General features: G+C 47.1%; 1 protein-coding gene across 1 annotated transcript in view; it reads left to right on the top strand.

The window, feature by feature from the left end:
• SFXN5 (sideroflexin 5) overlaps positions 1–19,345 on the top strand; it is a 367,837-nt gene that overhangs the window by 183,198 nt on the left and 165,294 nt on the right. The window contains exon 11 of the mRNA XM_073611062.1: positions 8,752–8,867. Within this exon, the coding sequence (XP_073467163.1) occupies positions 8,752–8,867 (116 nt within the window). The remainder of the gene's footprint in view (positions 1–8,751; positions 8,868–19,345) is intronic.

Genomic DNA, 19,345 nt, shown 5'->3' with positions numbered 1-19,345 from the left:
TATATAACTCTGACATATTCAGCAGTGCTGTACAGAGAACACTGAGACAGTCACATCCATCTGTGGACCAGAGGAGCTTACACTCTAATATACACTCTACAGTCCCACATTTATTATTATTATACATTTTATAACACATACTACAGTGCTGTACAGAGAACACTGAGCCATTCACATCAGTATCTGTACCAGAGGAGCTTACACTCTAATGTCACAACCATTGCCACACACACTGTTATTATTATTATTATTATTATTATTAATAATAAACTTTTAGATAGCTCTAACATATGATGTAGAGTTGTATAGAGAACACTGAGCCAGTTCTATTAGTCTTTGCACCAGAGGAGCTTACACTCTAATGTCCAACCACTATTACACACTAGTAGTATATATTTATATAGCTCTGACATATACCATAGTGCTGTACTGAGAATATTGGTCACATCAATCTCTACACTAGAGGAGCTTACACTCTAATGTCCCCCCACAGTCTTACACTATTATTGTTATTTTACAATTCTATAGCTCTGACACATACCGCAGTGCTGTACAGAGAACACTGAGCCAGTGACATCAATCTCGCACCAGAGGAGCTTACACTCTAATGTCCCCTCACAGACACACACTATTCTTATTATACATTTATATAGCTCTGACTTATACCGTAGTGCTGTACAAAGAACACTGAGCCAGTCACTTCAGTCTGTGTACCAGAGGAGCTTACATTCTAATGTCCCACCCACTGTTATTATATAATTATATAGCTCTGACATATACCACAGTGCTGTACAGAGAACACTGAGCCAGTGACATCAGACTCGCACCAGAGGAGCTTACACTCTAATGTCCCCTCACAGACACACACTATTCTTATTATACATTTATATAGCTCTGACATATACTGTAGTGCTGTACAAAGAACACTGACCAGTCTCCAGAGGAGCTTACACTCTAATGTCCCACCACAGACACACACTATTATTATACATTTATATAGCTCTGACTTATACCAGACATACTGACATATACTCTGGCATATACTGTAGAGCTGTACAAAGAACACTGACCAATGTCCAGAGGAGCTTACACTCTAATGTCCCCCCACAGACACACACTATTAATATTCTATATTTATATAGCTCTGACATATTCTGCAGTGCTGTACAGAGAGCACTGAGCCATTTACACAAGTCTTTGCACCTAGGGAGCTTACACTCTAATGGCCCACCACACTCACACACTATAATTTATTATATATTCATAAAGCTCTGACATATACCACAGTGCTGTACAGAGCACACTGACCAGTCACTGCAATCTGTGCACCAGAGGAGCTTACACTCTAATGTCCCACCCTCTTGCGCAAAAGAAACATATACTCCAATGACCCCGCCACAGTTGCACACTATTATTGCTCTGACATATACCATAGTGCTGTCCACAGGGCATTAAATCATTCATATTAGTCTTTGCACCAGAAGAGCTTACACTCTAATGCCTCATCCAGTCACAATAATATTATTAGGAAAGGTTATGTAGGCATCACTACAGCTTGCTCACATAAGAGGCAGCACGTGCATGTAGCCCGATACCAATAATGGTTGTCTGGGATTGCACCCAGTCTCCGACTTTCCTTCAAAAGCAATGAAATAAATACCTCCGTCAGAAGCTTCTGATGGAAGCTGCAGATCATGTCTTAAGGCCGCTTATCTTTCGGTGATGCCCACGCCAGCCAGAACCAGAACCAGAACCAGTACCCAGCCAGTATCAGAGGATGACATCTTCTATCGAATACTTCTCACACAGGTGCTCATCTCTGTGACTGATCAAGTTTCGCCTTTAAAGATTGTTGCGGGGGGGGGATAAAATGGAAAATCAGCAGATTCTGAGCCACGTTGTGTTCTAAGGCTGAAGGTAACGTGTGTCTGTCTCCAGACCCATTAATGTTCTCAGCAATATGGCTTTTCCTTCGCAATGACGGTGATTACAGCACGGAACAATCTGTTTCCCATTTCATTGTCTGGGGTCAGCCAAACATATTGTTCTGTGCAGCTGAAAAGTGACTAAGCTAGAGTCGGAGTCTGCCTAATCTGTATAGAACGCGTGCAGTGCAAGCCACTGTTAAAGTGAACCTTCCTTCATTTTAAAGAGGCCCTTTCACCTTCAAAGTGACAATGTCTACAAAGGCAATGACCCCCTATACTCACGTTACCAGCATTTACTGGCTTCTTGCTACCTTACAGGTGCCCGTGGTTTGGCGGAGTGGCGGCGTCAGTCTCACGGTCATTTGACGGTGCTCAGGCCTAGCAATTGGCTGCTAGACCCAAGCATGGTCACCAGGGAGGGCGTCTTATGCTTCTCCATACCTAGACATGCATGATATTATCACCAGCAGATGAGGAAAAAGTGGTTGGAGTGCGCCGGTATGGTGAGTATATGGGGACAATGGTTGGGCGGGCAAGGTGACCACTGTCCTTTTAAATGCCATAAGTCAACATCCAGACCTCACAAGAAGTCCACTATTGCCTTTATTACTCTAAAAGGCCCCTTCTGGGCTCCTCTCTGATGTAATGTCACCGGGCCCTGACTTTTCATAATTGATGGCTAAGCAAGTGCCACCTTCTGTCCAGTTAGATTGGTCTACTGGAGGGATCTCCAGACTTTCAAAGCAAAGGGATAGTTTACTGTCCTTCAGGCTTTAGGGCAGGGGTCTCAAACTGACTGCCCTCCAGCTGTTGTGAAACTACATGTCCCATGAAGCAATGCAAGGCTGACAGTTATAAGTATGACTCCCACAGGCAGAGGCATGATGGGACTTGTAGTTTCTCATCATCTGGAGGGCTGCCAATTTGAGACCCCTGCTTTAGGGGGCCACACTGTGGCCAGTGGGAGTAGAAAATATCCCGGCACTGGCGCCCCATCATTGGTTTTAATGGGAGAAATAGTGTCTCTTTGTTGGTATCAGTTGGAAGAATAGTGCCCCACTGATGGTGTCAGTAGAAGGAATGGTGCCCCATCATTGCTGTGAGTTGGTGGAATAGTGCCTCAAGGGCCAGATAAAGGCAAGAAAAGGGCCACATTCGGCCTCCCAGGCCTTAGTTTGGAGACAGCTGGTCTTTTGCAGTGATTTCCAAACTTTGGCCCGAGGGCCGGATGTGGCTCTTTGCTTGCCCTTATCTGGCCCTTGGGATACTTTTCCTCCTGACACCAACAATGGGGGTCCTTTACTTCCCCTATTACCAAAGATGGGGCACTATTTTCTACCACTAACGCCAGGACAATTTCTACTCCCACTAGCCAGAATCTGGGCTCCCCCCAAAGCCTGAAGGACAGTAAAGTTGGCCCTCTATTTAAAAAGGTCTGGTCTTTTGCACGAGTAGTAGAACTACAAGTCACATGCTGCATTACAAGACTCTTAACCACCACACACATGACTCCCAGAGACTGAGGCATGATGAGACTGGTAGGTCTGCAACAGCTGGAGAAACAATGTGTGCCTACCCTTGGCCTTTGGCTACTGTGGTCGTCTTCTTGGTAGGACTTGGCCAAAAAATGAGACCAAATCAGAGAGGAGCACGAGGATGGTGATCTGGGAAATAGTCACCAGCAGGCATCTTGTTATTTCTACTCTTAAAGCTGTGTGACACAGCTTATCGGCAACAGGACTGGCTGGATTGGCTTCAATGCTGTCACTCCCTCTCCATTGGAAACTCGCCAGCGACGCCTGACTTATCCAATCAGAAGGTTGCGACACATTGGAAGCAAGTGAGCATTACTCTGCCCCTTATCCAGTTGGTGGGGAGTTGTCACCAGTGATAGGATCACAAGTGTGCAACATGTATAGCCGTAGGAGAGATGTATTCATCTTATCAGTAGTTCATAGTTGAAGAAGGTCAGTTGAGTTCCCATGGAGTACACTAGATCTGGTGAGGCCGCTCTCAATAAAAATAGGGTACCCCTATCTAGGGGATCCCCGTGTAAATAAGAGCGGAGTGGTTAGTACTTCAGCCTTGCAGCACAAAGGTTCATGTCCCAACCAGAACAGTGTTTGAATGGAGTTTGTGTGAGCTCCCTGTGCTTGCATGGGTTTTTCTGGGTCCTCCGCTTTCCTTACACACTCCCAAGACATGCTTGTAGGTTAATTGGCTTCTGCCTAAATTGGTCCTAGTATGTATGTGACATAGGGACCTTAGGTTGTAAGCTCCTTAAGGCAGGGACTGATGTGAGTATACCGTATGTAAACCATTGTGTCAGTTGTCAGTGCTATATAAGAAAATGTTTAATATTCGTGTTTGCTCATAACAAGAAGACAAAGAACCGCCAATGTGGGGTTCAGACAGTCCCCCTTCATCAGGGCTATAGTACAAATAAATATGGACATGGACATATGTATCTATATATAGATATAATGTCCATATTTATTTGTACTATAGCCCTGATGAGGGGGGGGGCGGTCTGAACCCCGCATTGGCGGTTCTTTAATTTGTCAGGTTGCTTTAGGCCCCATTTACACTAATGCGGTTTCTGATGTGCCTTGAGTCTCACAGAATCGCATGACAAGAGAGATCACATTATTATTAAAGTGCTTGTAAGCGATCATCTTCTAAAATAGCCCATTTAGTTTAAAGGGGTTGTAAAGGTATTTTTTTTTTCTTTAAAAATAACAAACATGTTATACTTACCTTCACTGTGCAGCTCGTTCTGCACAGAGTGGCCCCGAACCTGCTTTTCTGGGGTCCCTCGGCGGCTGTCTCAGCTCCTCCCCGCAATAACTAGCCACCTTAATGCGAGCTCTCTCGCATGGTGGTTCGTTATTGCGGGCGCGCTCCCGTGATACAGCCGGCGGCTATAGCCGCTCGCTGTATCACTCGGCCCCGCCCCCCGGCGCGCCGCGTCATTGGATGTGATTGACAGCAGCGCGAGCCAATGGCTGCGCTGCTTTCAATCCATCCACTATAGCCAATCAGCGACCAGGCTGATCGGCTGAATGGAGGTCGGGAACGAGCAGGCAAGTTTTTGAGGTGTCAGGTAAGTAAAACGGGGGGGCTGGGGGCGGCGGTATTATCAAAAGTTTTTTCACCTTAATGCATAGAATGCATTAAGGTGAAAAAATGTATACCTTTACAACCCCTTTAAATTTGAAATGAAAGTCAAAACATTTGTGTATAGAAATAAAAAAAACCCCTTATAAATGCCATTTTCCCCTTTTTTTATAAGTGATCACATTCCCTCTGTTCTCAGCTGCAAAAGAGCTGGGGGGGGGGGAGAAGTAACAGCACACTGATCTTCCCGGTGAATGGCTGCGCAGGGGATGCGTGTCAGGACAAGTCTGATCATTGAAGGAGAGCAGATCGAGTTCCCTGCATAGCTAGAGAACTGACCACGCTGTGCTCTCCTGCTTAGTGTGGTCAGTTTCCAATAAGAGAGCAGAGAGACTGGCAGAAGTGCTAGGGATTTCACACAAAGAGAACTGGAGACTTTCTCATACAAGTATATGGACTACAGCGGGCACATATCAGGAATATGAAAAGTTGGGGTAACAAACACTTTAATGGTGCTCGTTCACATCAATGCGACTCAGCACGGTGCGGTTTTGGAAAAATGTTCTTGTGCTACTTTGGCCCCATAAAATAAAATATACAAACATGCAACCAAGACGCATCAAAGTTGCACTACATAATCACACTGAAAACCATACCAGAATCGCACCGCATTCGTGTGAACTGACCCTTAGCTGGAATCAAATGCAGATTGAAGCTTCACTTTGAAGTGCAGATAAATGGAACAGAGTAGATGCAAGAGTAAAGACACAGGGGCTGAATGCCAGGCGACATCGGCTGGTTCAATAAAAACTGTCCGACATTCGGCCCGTGTGTATGGCAGCCAGTCCGACAGAAGCCGGCCGTTTTGACTGGCTTTTGTTGGACGAGCATGCTGGAAAACCAGCAGCTGACTGGCGCTCGATCAGTGCTCTCAGCCAATGACCGAGAGCGCTGACCGTAGTGTTCTGGCGGGGGGGGGGGTCCCCCTGTCAGAACACAAGAGCTCAGCAGGGGCAGATCACTGTACTAACATCAGATTGTTAGTACAGCGGCTCAGACCGAAGCTGACGGTTGTTTTTCGTTCAACCTGCTGGATTGAAAAAAAATCTCGGTGTGTACCAGGCTTAAGGCCCCTTTTACACGAAGGGTCTGATCAGGTCCGCCTGTCAGTTTTTCAGGCGGCCCTGATCGGAAGGTCCATTCACTGATATGGACCAGCGAGTGTAAACGGACTTGTATCTGTGTACACCCAACTACCTCCAATACGATCTCCAAAAAAGGTGACCATTTAGACTTGGTGAACCATAGAGTGAAGCGGGTTCTGCCCATGTCCGATCTGTAGAAACTGAGCAGACACGGATGTCTCATCCGCATGCTCTGGTCTGATCTTCAGAGGATCAGTGGACAGGTCCCCTGCTGATCAAAACAGAGTCCGTCCCATGTGAAAGGGGCCAAACAATATTCAAAGTCCAGAAAGAGTGTTGCACCGATCAGACTGTGGATAAAGATTTCTTCCTGGGTGCTGGCCCCGTCTCCCTCCCTCTTGCACTTGCAAGCTATTCCCTGCTGTCAGAATGACAGCAGGGAGTTGCTGTGTAAATGCAACAGCTGCTGCTGTCAAAAAAGGACACCTGACACGACAGTGTTTATAAACATTGTTCAGACAGGAGATAGAGATTTACAAAGTAATACTGTTAGGCCTGAAGAAAAAGAACATTGGTCGCACACCATGGAAGGAAGAACTTCTGTAGAATAGTTACTTTATTGTCAAGGTGCCAAAGGATGTAGACAGGACTTTACAGGAATATTGGTAGACCAGTTTCACATGGATAACTCGTGTTTGCTGTGAACAAGCACGCGTTATCCATGTGAAACCGGTCTACCAATGTCTACCAATATTCCTGTAAAGTCCTGTCTACATCCTTTGGCACTTTGACAATAAAGTAACTATTCTACAGAAGTTCTTCCCTCCATGGTGTGCAAACCATTTTCTTTTTCTTCAGGCCTAACTATTACTTTGTATATCTCCATCTCCTGTCTGAACAATGTTTATAAACACTGTGTCGTGTCAGGTGTCCTTTTTTTGACAGCAGCAGCTGTTGCATTTACGCAGGAACTCCCTGCTGTCATTCTGACAGCGCGGAATCGCTTGCAAATGCGAGGGGGGGGGGGGGTTGAGAGCAGGGCGTATTGTGTACTCCAGTGAAGTTTTTCAGGCATGTGTGGCACGTCCAGTGTCTGGTGTTTTGAAATCTTTTTCTCAAGCTCAGCAGGCTAAAGCCTTGTACACACGATCGGATTTTCCGACGGGAATTGTTCGATGACAGGCTGTTGGTGGAAAATCCGACCGTGTGTACGCTCCATTGGACAATTGTTGTCAGATTTTTCGCGGACAAATGTTGGATGGCAGGCTTTAAAATTTTCCGTGGACAAATGTCTGTTGGATTTTCCGAGCGTGTGTACACAAGTCCGTCGGACAAAAGTCCAAAGTACAAACACGCATGCTCGGAAGCAAGGACGAGCCAGAAGCGGTCAGTCTTGTAAACTAGCGTTCATAGTGGAGAATTAACATTCGTGACGTGGCAAATTATGAAATCTGGAAATGCAGCGCACAATTCTCTTCTTCTTTAATGGGATAATAATGGAGCTGCTTTGCTGGTGATACTGATGGAGTTATTGCAAACAATTTTTTTTTTCTAGTGATATCAAGAATAATATTATGTTTTTTTTTTTTTGTTTTTTGGTGCAAGTTACTACAACACCATTATCCCGTAGTTTTTAAGATCAAAGATACAACTATGTTGGTGTCCCTTGTTAATTTTACATTGTATTTTATAAAATGTAACTGTCTACTCCCAAACTGTCATTTGAAGTAAAACACATAGCCAAGTATTATTCTACACAATTTTTTTATTGTGCATTAAAAAAAGAAAACAAATAAAATTAGACATGCTATCTGCCAATAGAACTTAACCAAAAAGTGCATTCTATGCATCCAAAAATATAGAAAATATAACAAATCAAATCATTATTATTCAACCAAAAAATGTCAAAGCAATAACTCCAAGGCCAATAATAACACGTTATCTCCTCCGATTCCGCAACATGGCTGGTTGACGAACGGCTGCTCAGAAACGAACTGAAAAGCGCGAACTGAAAAGCATGAATCAACACTCACCAAACTTATACTAATACGAAATTAGCAGAAGGAGCCCAAAGGGTGGTGCTAAAGAGCTGTAAAACAACGTAGTGCGTCACTACCTTCATATTTGTTGGCCAACAATTGTGTGGCCGTGTGTATGCAAGACAAGTTTGGGCCAACGCCCTTCGGACAAAAGTCCGCGGTTTTGTTGGCCAACAATCTGATCGTGTGTACGGGGCTTTAGAGGAGGTCCTGGAGCCGTGGAACAAAGGGGGCTGCATTTTGTAGACTTTGATTTAGGGCAATTAGGTAACAGCAATAAATGTTACATTTTGTCAGTGTAGAAGTGTATTTGTGCCAACAAAGTGTGTGCCAAGCGATAAAAGCGCCACACAGAGTGCAAGCAATCAGCTTTCAGACGTTCTATCCTAAGGCAGTGATGCGGACTGTGTGTCCTCAGTTCTCCCTCCATCCTCCATTGTGCCAGGCTCTGGATGTGGGTCATATGTCTCATCCTTTGCTGTGACAGTGACTAATGTGTGTCTGTTTTTCTGTCTTTTGCAGCCAGTGCCAATGTTTGTAACGTGGTGTTAATGAGACACAGCGAGCTGGAAGAGGGCATCGACGTGCTGGACAGCAGCGGACAGATCGTCGGCTCATCGCGGATAGCTGCCAAACACGTGCGTAGGGTTTTTTGTTTTTTTTCACCCCCCCCCCAATGCTGTATCATGTGACATAGGAGTGTCCGATATAAAAGAGGATGTATCCGTTGTTGTTAGAATCACCTTAAAGGAAACCTGGGTTTGGAATAATACGGGCGCAGCCAGAGCCGTCCACTGCTTCTAAAAATACTAGTTGGAATGACGGTCTGCTTGGCTTAATTCTGAAATGTGGGGGGGCTAGAGACCTATAACATAGTGAAACAGAATCAGAGAGGAGCGCAGAGGAGGCTTCTCATATCGTATGTCGGCTCATAGGCAGGACTTTTTATACAGGTTCTCTTTAAGATTTTACAGCAGTCCATTTTTTTTTTTTATATACTGTAACTCTCACCTCTCTGGGGATCAAGTGCCTGGTCCTCTGTCTGGCACTTTTGGATTTAACATGGAGTGTCGGCACCATGACCTATCGGGAGACTACTCTCCTGATTGGCGCCACCATTAATTTGAGAAGCAAGCAGTGTGTCTATACCACATATGTCAATCACAAGGCTCGGGACCTGAATCCGATCCATCATGCCATGTCATGTGGTCCTCACATCCAGTTTTTCAGCTGGAACTTGGCGGAACTCATTTTCACCACTTGGGGCCTTTACCCTACACTCCCCGCTTTTCCTTGTCACTTGTAAACATAAAAGCCTTCTCTGTTTACAAGGATAGGTTTTTCCTGGGTGGCTCTCACAGATCCCTGCAGGGTACTCACAGTGGGGCACAGCAGGGAGAGATCTCCAGAATCTGATCTGACTGACAGAATGATCTTCCTGCGAGGCAAGGCAGAGTTGCCTACAATGGTACTAGAGCCACCTACATAGGGTGGTGTTAGAGCTGGGCCAGGAAGGAGAGAGTAGAAATGCTAGGAAGCTTTGGGGGGTGGGGGGGTGAGGGGTGTGGAGGGAGCAGTTGGAGCCGAGAGTAAGGGGATCCCCTGCGAGGTGGTGTCTGGCTTGGGGCCATTGCTGAGCCCATTCAGAGCCGCCGGTTCCTGCTCCAGGTAGTCTCCCCGGACAGCTCAATCTAGGCCTGCACCCAGCGTGAGGGAGGAGAGAGCCGCACAGGGGACACTTCCTGCCAGGGGCTCCGCTTTGCCCCTGTCAACTCCGCTCCTCCCCTGACCGGTCCCTCCTACTACCCTACAGCCCTGCATCTGCCCTAATCCGCCCTTTACAGTCCTGCCCCTCGCCTCCTTTAACCCGCTATCACAGCGCTGCCCCTCCGCACCCCCAGCATTAGAAAATACACATGACACCTGCAGGCTGCGCCCCCCCCATGCTAGCCACTGGGGCTGACAACAGCCCAGGTGCCAGGCCACATTTTCTACTTGCCATGGTGAATTGGTTCCTGGGATTCGTTGAGCCCTGATCTAATGACCCCAAAGTGCCCAGAGATTCCGAGTGCTCCTCCAGTCCCAATGTCATCTAGTGAACCTAGTGCACTGAGTGACTCCAAATGCTTCTCCAGTCCTTGTGTCATCTAATGACCCCAATGTGTCCTGTGACTCCAAGTGCTCCTCTTGTCCCCATGTCATGTAATGACCCTACTGCACCCAAATGCTCCTCCAGTTCCCGTGTCATCTAATGACACTAGTGCACCCAGTGGTTCCAAGTACCTCTCCAGTGCCTGTGTGATCTAATGACCCTAGTGCACCCAGTGACTCCAAATGCTCCTCCAGCCCCTGTGTCATCTAATAACACCAGGGTGCCCTGTGACTCCAAGTGCTCCTCTAGTCCCCATGTCATGTAATGACCCTAGTGCACCCAAATGCTCCTCCAGTTCCTGTGTCATCTAATGACCCTAGTGCATTCAAATGCTCCTCCAGTTCCCGTGTCATCTAATGACCCTAGTGCACCCTGTGATTCCAAATACCTCTCCAGTCCCTGTGTCATCTAATGACCTAGTGCACCCAGTGACTCCAAATGCTCCTCCAGTCCCTGTGTCATCTAATAACCCCAGGGTGCCCTGTGACTCCAAGTGCTCCTCCAGTACCCATGTCATCTAATGACCCTAGTGCACCCAAATGCTCCTTCAGTCCCCATATCATCTAATGACCTTAGTGCATCCAGTGACTTAGTGCTCCTCCAGTCCTTGTCATCTAATGACCCTAGTGCACCCAGAGAGTCCAAGTACAGATGCACCTCTCGTGCCTATGTCATCCAGTGACTTTAAGTACACCCCCATTTAACCAGTGTGTCCCAGTGTGCCCCATGTTATCTAGTGACTCTAGTGCATCCCTTCTCATCTAGAGACTCCAGTGTGCTGCTGTGAGCCTCATGTTCCCAAATGTGCCTTCAGTGCTCTCCCGTGCTCCTCTGTGCCACCTATATCTCCGCACATCATCTGGTACACTCTTCCATCATCTGGACAGTCCCCTTGTCAGTGGCTGTTTTACATTTTATGCATCTAATTTTTGAATGGAATGTCCAACAAGGTCATATGGGTGTGATGGTGGGATGTCTACACATTTTAGCCATATGGTGTATAATAATTCACTGCTGTGGTGGTCAGAGGCTGGAATGTTTTTGTAACATGGAATTAAGCAGGAGTTCGCAGAGCCGTATACTATAGACTGCGCGTCTGCATGCAGCACTCCTCCTCCCTCTGTCGCAGATCATTGCTGCGAAGTCTCCAGCTGTTTCCATTTTCCCTTTAAACACCTTAAGAACATTGATGAGAGGGCCATATGCTCCCTGCTTTTTATAAACCGCTTTTTTTTCTTGTATCTTTCCTTGGCTCTGTCCCTTGGGGTTTATTAGAATACTAATACAGCCAAAGTTTAGAAATGGATTCCTGCAAAAATAAAAGTTTTCTTCGTTTTGGCAGTCAAAACTTTTTATTTTTTTTTTTCCTTTTGCTTTGTGAAAAACATGTATTTGTCAACAATTGTATCATGTGTAAAATTGGATGGAAGAAAGCGGACCTGGCTCAGTTTTTTCACCCATTGCTGCCGCCTGGTCTCTAAAAACCTGTGTCATATGCCTAGATCTTTCACTATGGCCATTGATGTGGACTTTTTTTTTTTGTGTGTGTCAAAATGGTATTGTCTGCGCACATTTAGCCCCTTTCACGCCTTTTTTGTAGCCTTTGTCTGTTTAATGGGTTAGTTTACCTTTACCAAAATACAAGGGGAGCCTGTAGATAAAAACAAAATGTGCAACTTTGATCAAAGTTGGATATTGGCCTGTCTATACGTACCTCTCGAAGCCTGGCTAAAAAAATTCCCAGAGGTGGCATGATTCCGTCCTGCCTCGTTGCTAGATTGTTGCTAACATACCAGCTGTTACTGCTCATCATCACAGGAGCGAGCACACAAACCCAGTGGAGGCTGGTGGTTTTTTGTTTGGGGGGGTAGATGCCCCCCCACGGCAACTCAAACCTCCCCCCCCTCCCCTCGGCTGTCTGCCGGTCGGTCCACCGGCACTTACTCCATCTAGACAGCAGGCATCCGAGGCGCAGTGGCAGGTATCTGGCATCCGAGGAGCAGCAGCGGGGGTCTGGCATCCAGGCATCGGCAGGGACCAGGCATCCGGGGAGCGTCGGCGGGGATCGGGTATCCAGGCATCGGCAAGGACCGAGCATCCGAGGAGCGGCCGAGGGGATCGGGCATCCAGGCATCGGAGGGGACCGGGCATCCAGGCATCGGCCAGTGGCTCTTCTCCTACTCGCTTCCGCTGTGCGTCCCCTCCCCTCCTCCTAGGTGTCCACTAGGATTGCCTGTCCTTTCAGCCAATCGGGTGACGGGTATCAGACCTGCTTCCCGATTGGCCAAGAGGAGGATCAGTGTTGCAACAGCGAATACTCATTTGCTGTTGCAACACACCTGAGTGGGCTCCGGACACATCCTCTGTGACCCGAGCCCACCTTATTTTGAAGACTATTAGAGCCTTTGGCTCTAATCAGGTGCATCAAAAAACAAAAAACCCTGGCTGCTCTTATTCATGTGCCCGGTGCCCTGAAAGGGGCTGAACGCATGAATAGGGGGGTGGCCACGGTGGCTGTGAATAGATTCATGCTATGCATAAATCTATCCATTATGCAGAGGGGGCGGCACCCAGGAGCCCCCAATGGACAGGCCATCCCTGCCCAAACCCCCGCACATGTGTGGTCCACTATGTCCGTAGTTTCAGCCTTTGTGAGCTCAGAGCTACTGCAACAGAGGGGAGAGAGTGCATGCAATTGTTTGGGAGTGTCTTAGTAACTACCTAAATGTGCTAGCAACAAGGCAGGGTGGGATGATGCCATCTCTGGGAGTTTTTCAGCCAGGCTTCAGGAGATATGTAATTGACCTACACCTATAGCAAAGACATTCATTAACTTAAGAGAAATGATCTGTGACTTAGCTACCCTGGAACTAGCATCTCTTTAGAAGTCGGGCAGTTGTAGCCTTAACCTTACTTGCCAGCTGTGACAATATTGTCTCAGGATTTAATGATATGCTTTACATATGTTCTACCTTATCTATATAACTGCAAGCATCCTTCGTATACAAAATCCAGTACCCTTCTTTCTCCCTGAATGATGCTCACCAGGGCTTTTTTTCAGTGGGAACGCAGTTCCGGCACCCCCAGAACTGAATGTATATATGTACTGGCGAAAGGTGCTGGGGTGTGCTAAAGGGTCTATTGATGCTGGCTTCTGGGGGATCTTTTGTCACTGAAGGGAGTCACATGGGGGTCTATTGTTGCTGAGAGGGATCTATTGTTAAGGGAGAGAATTAAGGGTGCTGGCTGCTGGATTGTCTTTTGATGCTGACAGCTGGGGGGTCTATTGATGCTGACGGCTGGAGGGTCTATTGATGCTGGCTGCTGGAGGGTCTATTGATGCTGACGGCTGGAGGGTCTATTGATGCTGGCTGCTGGAGGGTCTATTGATGCTGACTGCTGGAGGGTCTATTGATGCTGACTGCTGGAGGGTCTATTGATGCTGACAGCTGGGGGGTCTATTGATGCTGACGGCTGGAGGGTCTATTGATGCTGGCTGCTGGAGGGTCTATTGATGCTGACGGCTGGAGGGTCTATTGATGCTGGCTGCTGGAGGGTCTATTGATGCTGACTGCTGGAGGGTCTATTGATGCTGACTGCTGGAGGGTCTATTGATGCTGACGGCTGGAGGGTCTATTGATGCTGACGGCTGGAGGGTCTATTGATGCTGGCTGCTGGAGGGTCTATTGATGCTGACGGCTGGAGGGTCTATTGATGCTGACGGCTGGAGGGTCTATTGATGCTGGCTGCTGGAGGGTCTATTGATGCTGACTGCTGGAGGGTCTATTGATGCTGACGGCTGGAGGGTCTATTGATGCTGGCTGCTGGAGGGTCTATTGATGCTGACTGCTGGAGGGTCTATTGATGCTGACTGCTGGAGGGTCTATTGATGCTGACGGCTGGAGGGTCTATTGATGCTGACGGCTGGAGGGTCTATTGATGCTGACGGCTGGAGGGTCTATTGATGCTGACGGCTGGAGGGTCTATTGATGCTGACGGCTGGAGGGTCTATTGATGCTGACGGCTGGAGGGTCTATTGATGCTGACGGCTGGAGGGTCTATTGATGCTGACGGCTGGAGGGTCTCTTGATGTTGGCTGCTGGAGGGTCTATTGATGCTGGCTGCTGGAGGGTCTCTTGATGTTGGCTGCTGGGGGTCTGTTGTTGCTGCTGGGGGTCTACTGTTGCAGGAGGTCCATTGTTGCTAAGTGCGGGGGGGGGTCTATTGTTGTGTGGAGGATCTGCTGTTGGTAGGGAGAGGCTGGGGGGGGCTATTGATGCTGGCTGCTGGAGGGTCTATTGATGCTGGCTGCTGGAGGGTCTATTGATGCTGGCTGCTGGAGGGTCTGTTGATGCTGGCTGCTGGAGGGTCTATTGATGCTGGCTGCTGGAGGGTCTGTTGATGCTGACGGCTGGAGGGTCTATTGATGCTGACGGCTGGAGGGTCTATTGATGCTGACGGCTGGAGGGTCTGTTGTTGCTGCTGGGGGTCTACTGTTGCAGGAGGTCCATTGTTGCTAAGTGCGGGGGGGTCTATTGTTGTGTGGAGGATCTGCTGTTGGTAGGGAGAGGCTGGGGGGGGGGGGCTATTATTGCTGGCGGGCTCTATTGTTGCTGGAGGGTCTATTATGCTGGTGGCAGAGGATCTATTTTACTGCCTTTCTAGTTATCTTTAACAAATTCCATAACAATTTCCTAGCACCACAAAACGATACTCGATTCTGTATTTTCTAAAGGGGTGGTAATGGGAGATGGGTAGGGGGTGGAAACAAGGGACGGCGCTTCAAGGTGGGTAGGGGACAGAGAGGGGGGGGTTCTGCACCTGTCCTCTGGGGGGAAAATAAGCCTTGGTGGTCACCCATTTAATGGGTGACTGTAGGAAAAAACTGTTGCTGAAGTTCTATTTCCTTAGTCACCTCTCCTTCCCACAGCCTGTGATTGGACAGTAAAGCAGTGTAAGTTCTGTTTCACACGGGCTTCAGTTTGTAGAAGAGCGGTGTGAACCGCAAGCTTTGTTGTTGAAGCTTTTAAAGTACCATTCAGCTCCAGTTTGTAAATGGGAGTGGTGTTGCCACTTTAACCACTTATAGACCAGAAGATTTCCCCCCTTAAAGCGGTGTTCCGTCAAAAAAAAAAAAAAATAATAATCATTAAAAGCCAGCAGCTACACATACTGCAGCTGCTGGCTTTTAATAATGGGACACTTACCTGTCCTGGAGTCCAGCGATGTCAACACCGCAGCTGATGTTTCCATCAGCTGTCCGGTGCATGCCGCCGCCATTGCGGGTAAGGGTACCCAGCAGTGTAGCCTTTTGGCTTCACGCCAGGAACCCTGCTGCGCATGCGCGAGGCCCGCTCCTCTCTGCTACTGGCCCAGCGGCAGGGGAAGGAGGAGGCAGGAGGAGGGGAGCCCCAGCCGTGAGGTCAATAGCCGCAGCCCGGACTCCCGGAAGTGGGAAAGGATACCTGTGAAAGACAGGTATCCTGTCCCCCCTCTCTCCCGAAAAGGGCCAATTGTGGCACCGGAGGGGGGGAGGAGACAAATGAGCGGAAGTTCCACTTTTGGGTGGAACTCCGCTTTAATGATCAGGCCATTTTTTGAGATACGGCACTGCGTCCCTTTAACTAACAATTGCGCGGTCGTGCGATGTTGCACCCAAATAAAATACGTCCTTTTTTCCCCACAAATAGAGCTTTCTTTTGGTGGTATTTGATCACCTCTGCGGTTTTTATTTTTTGCGCTATAAACAAAAAAAGAGCGACAATTTTGAAAAAAAAAACAATATTTTTTACTTTTTGCTATAATAAATATCCCACTTTTTTAAAAAAAAAAAAAAAAAAAAAGATAATTTCTTCATCAGTTTAGGCCAATATGTTTTCTTCTACATATTTTTGGTAAAAAAAAAATGCAATATTGCCCCGTACACACGATCGGAAATTCCACCAGCAAAAGTCGGATGTGAGCTTTTGGTCAGAAATTGCGACCGTGTGTACGTTCCATCCGACTTTTGCTGGCAGAATTCCAGCCAGCAAAATATTGAGAGCATGTTCTCTATTTTTAGGTCGGAAAAAGTTCCTATCCGAAAATGCGATCATCTGTATGCAATTCGGACAGGCAAAAAATCACGCATGCTCGGAAACATTGAACTTCATTTTCTCGGCTCGTCGTAGTGTTGTACGTCACCGCGTTCTTGGCGGTCGAAAGTTCAGAGAACTTTTGTGTGACCGTGTGTATGCAAGGCAAGCATGAGCGGAATTCCGTCGGAAAAACTGAAGTTTTTTCTGACGGAATATCTGATCGTGTGTATGGGGCATTAGCGTATATTGATTGGTTTACACAAAAGTTATAGCATCTACAAAATAGGGGATAGATTTATTGCATTTTTATTATTATTTTTTTTTTTTACTAGTAATGGGAGCGAGCTTTGATTTTTAGCGAGACTGCGACATTGCAGCGGACAGATCAGACACTTTTGACACCATTGACATTTATACAGCGATCAGTGCTATAAAAATGAACAGATTACTGTGTAAATGTCACCGACAGGGCAGGGGATAACACTAGTGCTGATCAAGGGGTTAAATGTGTTCCCTGGGAGGTGTTTCTAACTGTGGGGGGATGGGACTGACTGGAGGAGGAGGAGAGAGATCCAGTGGCGGCTGTTGCTCAAAATTTTTGGGGGGCGCAAACAAACTGAAAAAAATCTGAAAAAAAAAAACATCAGTTGCAGCCTCACTGTGCCAATCGAACGCTGCCACACTGCCCATCGAATGCCGCCACTGTGAAACCCCCCCCGGCCCGCTCGCCGTCTACCCTGTCCCAGTGGGGCAGTGGGTCTCCTCCTGATAGGCATCCAATTACAGCGCCTGTCATTTCAGCCAATCAGGTGATGGGTAACAGACCTGAGCACCTGATTGGTGGAGAGGCGGTTCAGTGTTAGGAAACACACCAGACCAACCATGGCGCTCGCAGGTCACCTTTTTTGATGCCTATCAGGTGCCCGGCGCCCGAAAAGGGGCTGGGCGCCTGAATAGGGGGTGGCAGCAGCGGCCATGGATAGATTCATGCTATGCAGTATAATGATGGCGGCTGGTCGGCAAGTGGTTAAACAAGCTGCTAGCAGGCTTCAGCAGGCTTTCAACAGACTTCAAAAAGTGCTTAAGCCTGCTAGCAGCTTGTTTAAAGTGGCATTCAGCCCTCCAATTAGGATCTGTGATCAACATTTACAAGCTGGAGCCGAATGGTACTTTAAAAGCTTCAACAAAGCTTGTTGTTCAAACTACTCTTATACAAGCTGAAGCCCGTGTGAAACTGACCTAAAACTGCCTGTATTTTAGTAGAATTTTGTTCCAAAATTTTCATTTTTGGAGCATTTGTTTAATTTACGAATGGTTAATGGGATCAAATCGATGATCATTTTCAACCATTGAGATGAGAAATTTCGAAGGAGCTTGATGGAAAATTTTCAACTGTGAATATGGTTTTCATTTGGGAAAAAAATTGTACAATTTGTAGTGCACAATTTTCACAAAAGAAACCTATTTAATATGGGTATAAAAGTAATTTCACCTTTTAACAAAAATCAAAAAGGCGCACTAATGCCAAATATCCTGGCCACCCCTCCAGACCCTGTTTGCACATTTCATTTTTATTTATTAGAAAGTGATTTGTAAAGGGCATTAACACCCTAAAGGTACCCAGGTGGGGGCACTGGTGCAACTGACAAAAAAAAAAAAAGGGGGGGGGCCCAAGAGATGAAAAACGAATGAAGGGAGTGTTTTTTTAGTCCTTGAGAAAAGTCCATAAATGTCACTGTGGCATGAAATTCACATTATGACAGTGTCTTCAGTCTCTCTTCCAAGCAGGGTCTGGGGAGGCTTCCACCAGCAAACCACGTATAAACGGAAAAAAGGAGGAGAGAAAAGCGCCACTACCTAAGTGTAGCATTTATTAAAACATATTGGTAAAAAGAAAAACAATAAATATGCATTCACGTTTAAAAGACATTAAAAAGCGTATCAATAGGTCTCCAGCAGGTGGCAACCTTCCAGGTGGTCAATGGTGAGCAAGCCCCTCCAAGTGGATGTGATGTAAGGTGCTTTGAACCAGGAAGTTGACCAGGGAAACACCAGGAAGAGCCAGCAGAAGCAACACAATTAGTATATATCACATGGATAAGAACCACTGTAGACAGCAGGGACCTGTGGCAGGCCCACAAAATGTCTATGGTAATGTCATGTGTGATAATGTTGGGCATGGTTATGCATTTTGGGGTGTGGCCCCCCTAGTTAGTACCTGCTCTCAAGGAGCTTACAATCTAAGGTCCCAAACTCCCAGTCATACATACATTAGGGCCAATTTATACAGGATCCAGATAACCTACCAGCATGTCTTCGGAGTGTGCATGCAAACTCCAGGTAGGCAGTGTCATGGTTGGGATTCAAACCGACCAACATTAGTGCTGCCAGGAGGAAGTGCTAACCACTCGGCCAATGTGCTGCCCATGCACATCCATCATAATGCTTGCAATGGCAAGACCAAGACTTGCTGGCACATGAGAAGCTTTGTCTTCTGATAAGGAATCCCAGACGAAAGCAATGCTTCTCACTGGTCAGCACGGTCACACTTGCCATTGTGGGCAATACGAAGGATACTTATAGCAGGGCTGTGTATTATGGTGTGAGGACCACTACACTAGCCGCCCACTTTGTGCAACAAGGTCAGCAGGAGTGGCCAGGATATTTCGGAGTTCTCTTTACCCTTTAGAACAGAAACTCTGTTCTACCATTTGTACCTATAGTAAGGCTTACCTGTAAGTACTGTGAATATCTCCTAACAGTTTAGGAGATCTTCAGAGTGCATGCAGCCGGTGAAGTTATTGGAGCATGCGATCCGAAGGTCCGGCATTCAGCGCCAGCCCCTCAGACCCCGTGCCGTAAACGGCTTCTCCCGTGCACGGGAGTG

This window comes from Aquarana catesbeiana, linkage group LG01, assembly GCF_042186555.1.
Source record: "Aquarana catesbeiana isolate 2022-GZ linkage group LG01, ASM4218655v1, whole genome shotgun sequence".
NCBI classification, from domain to species: domain Eukaryota; kingdom Metazoa; phylum Chordata; class Amphibia; order Anura; family Ranidae; genus Aquarana; species Aquarana catesbeiana.
Note: the sequence above shows the minus strand (reverse complement) of the source record. Positions and strands in the feature narration are given on the sequence as shown.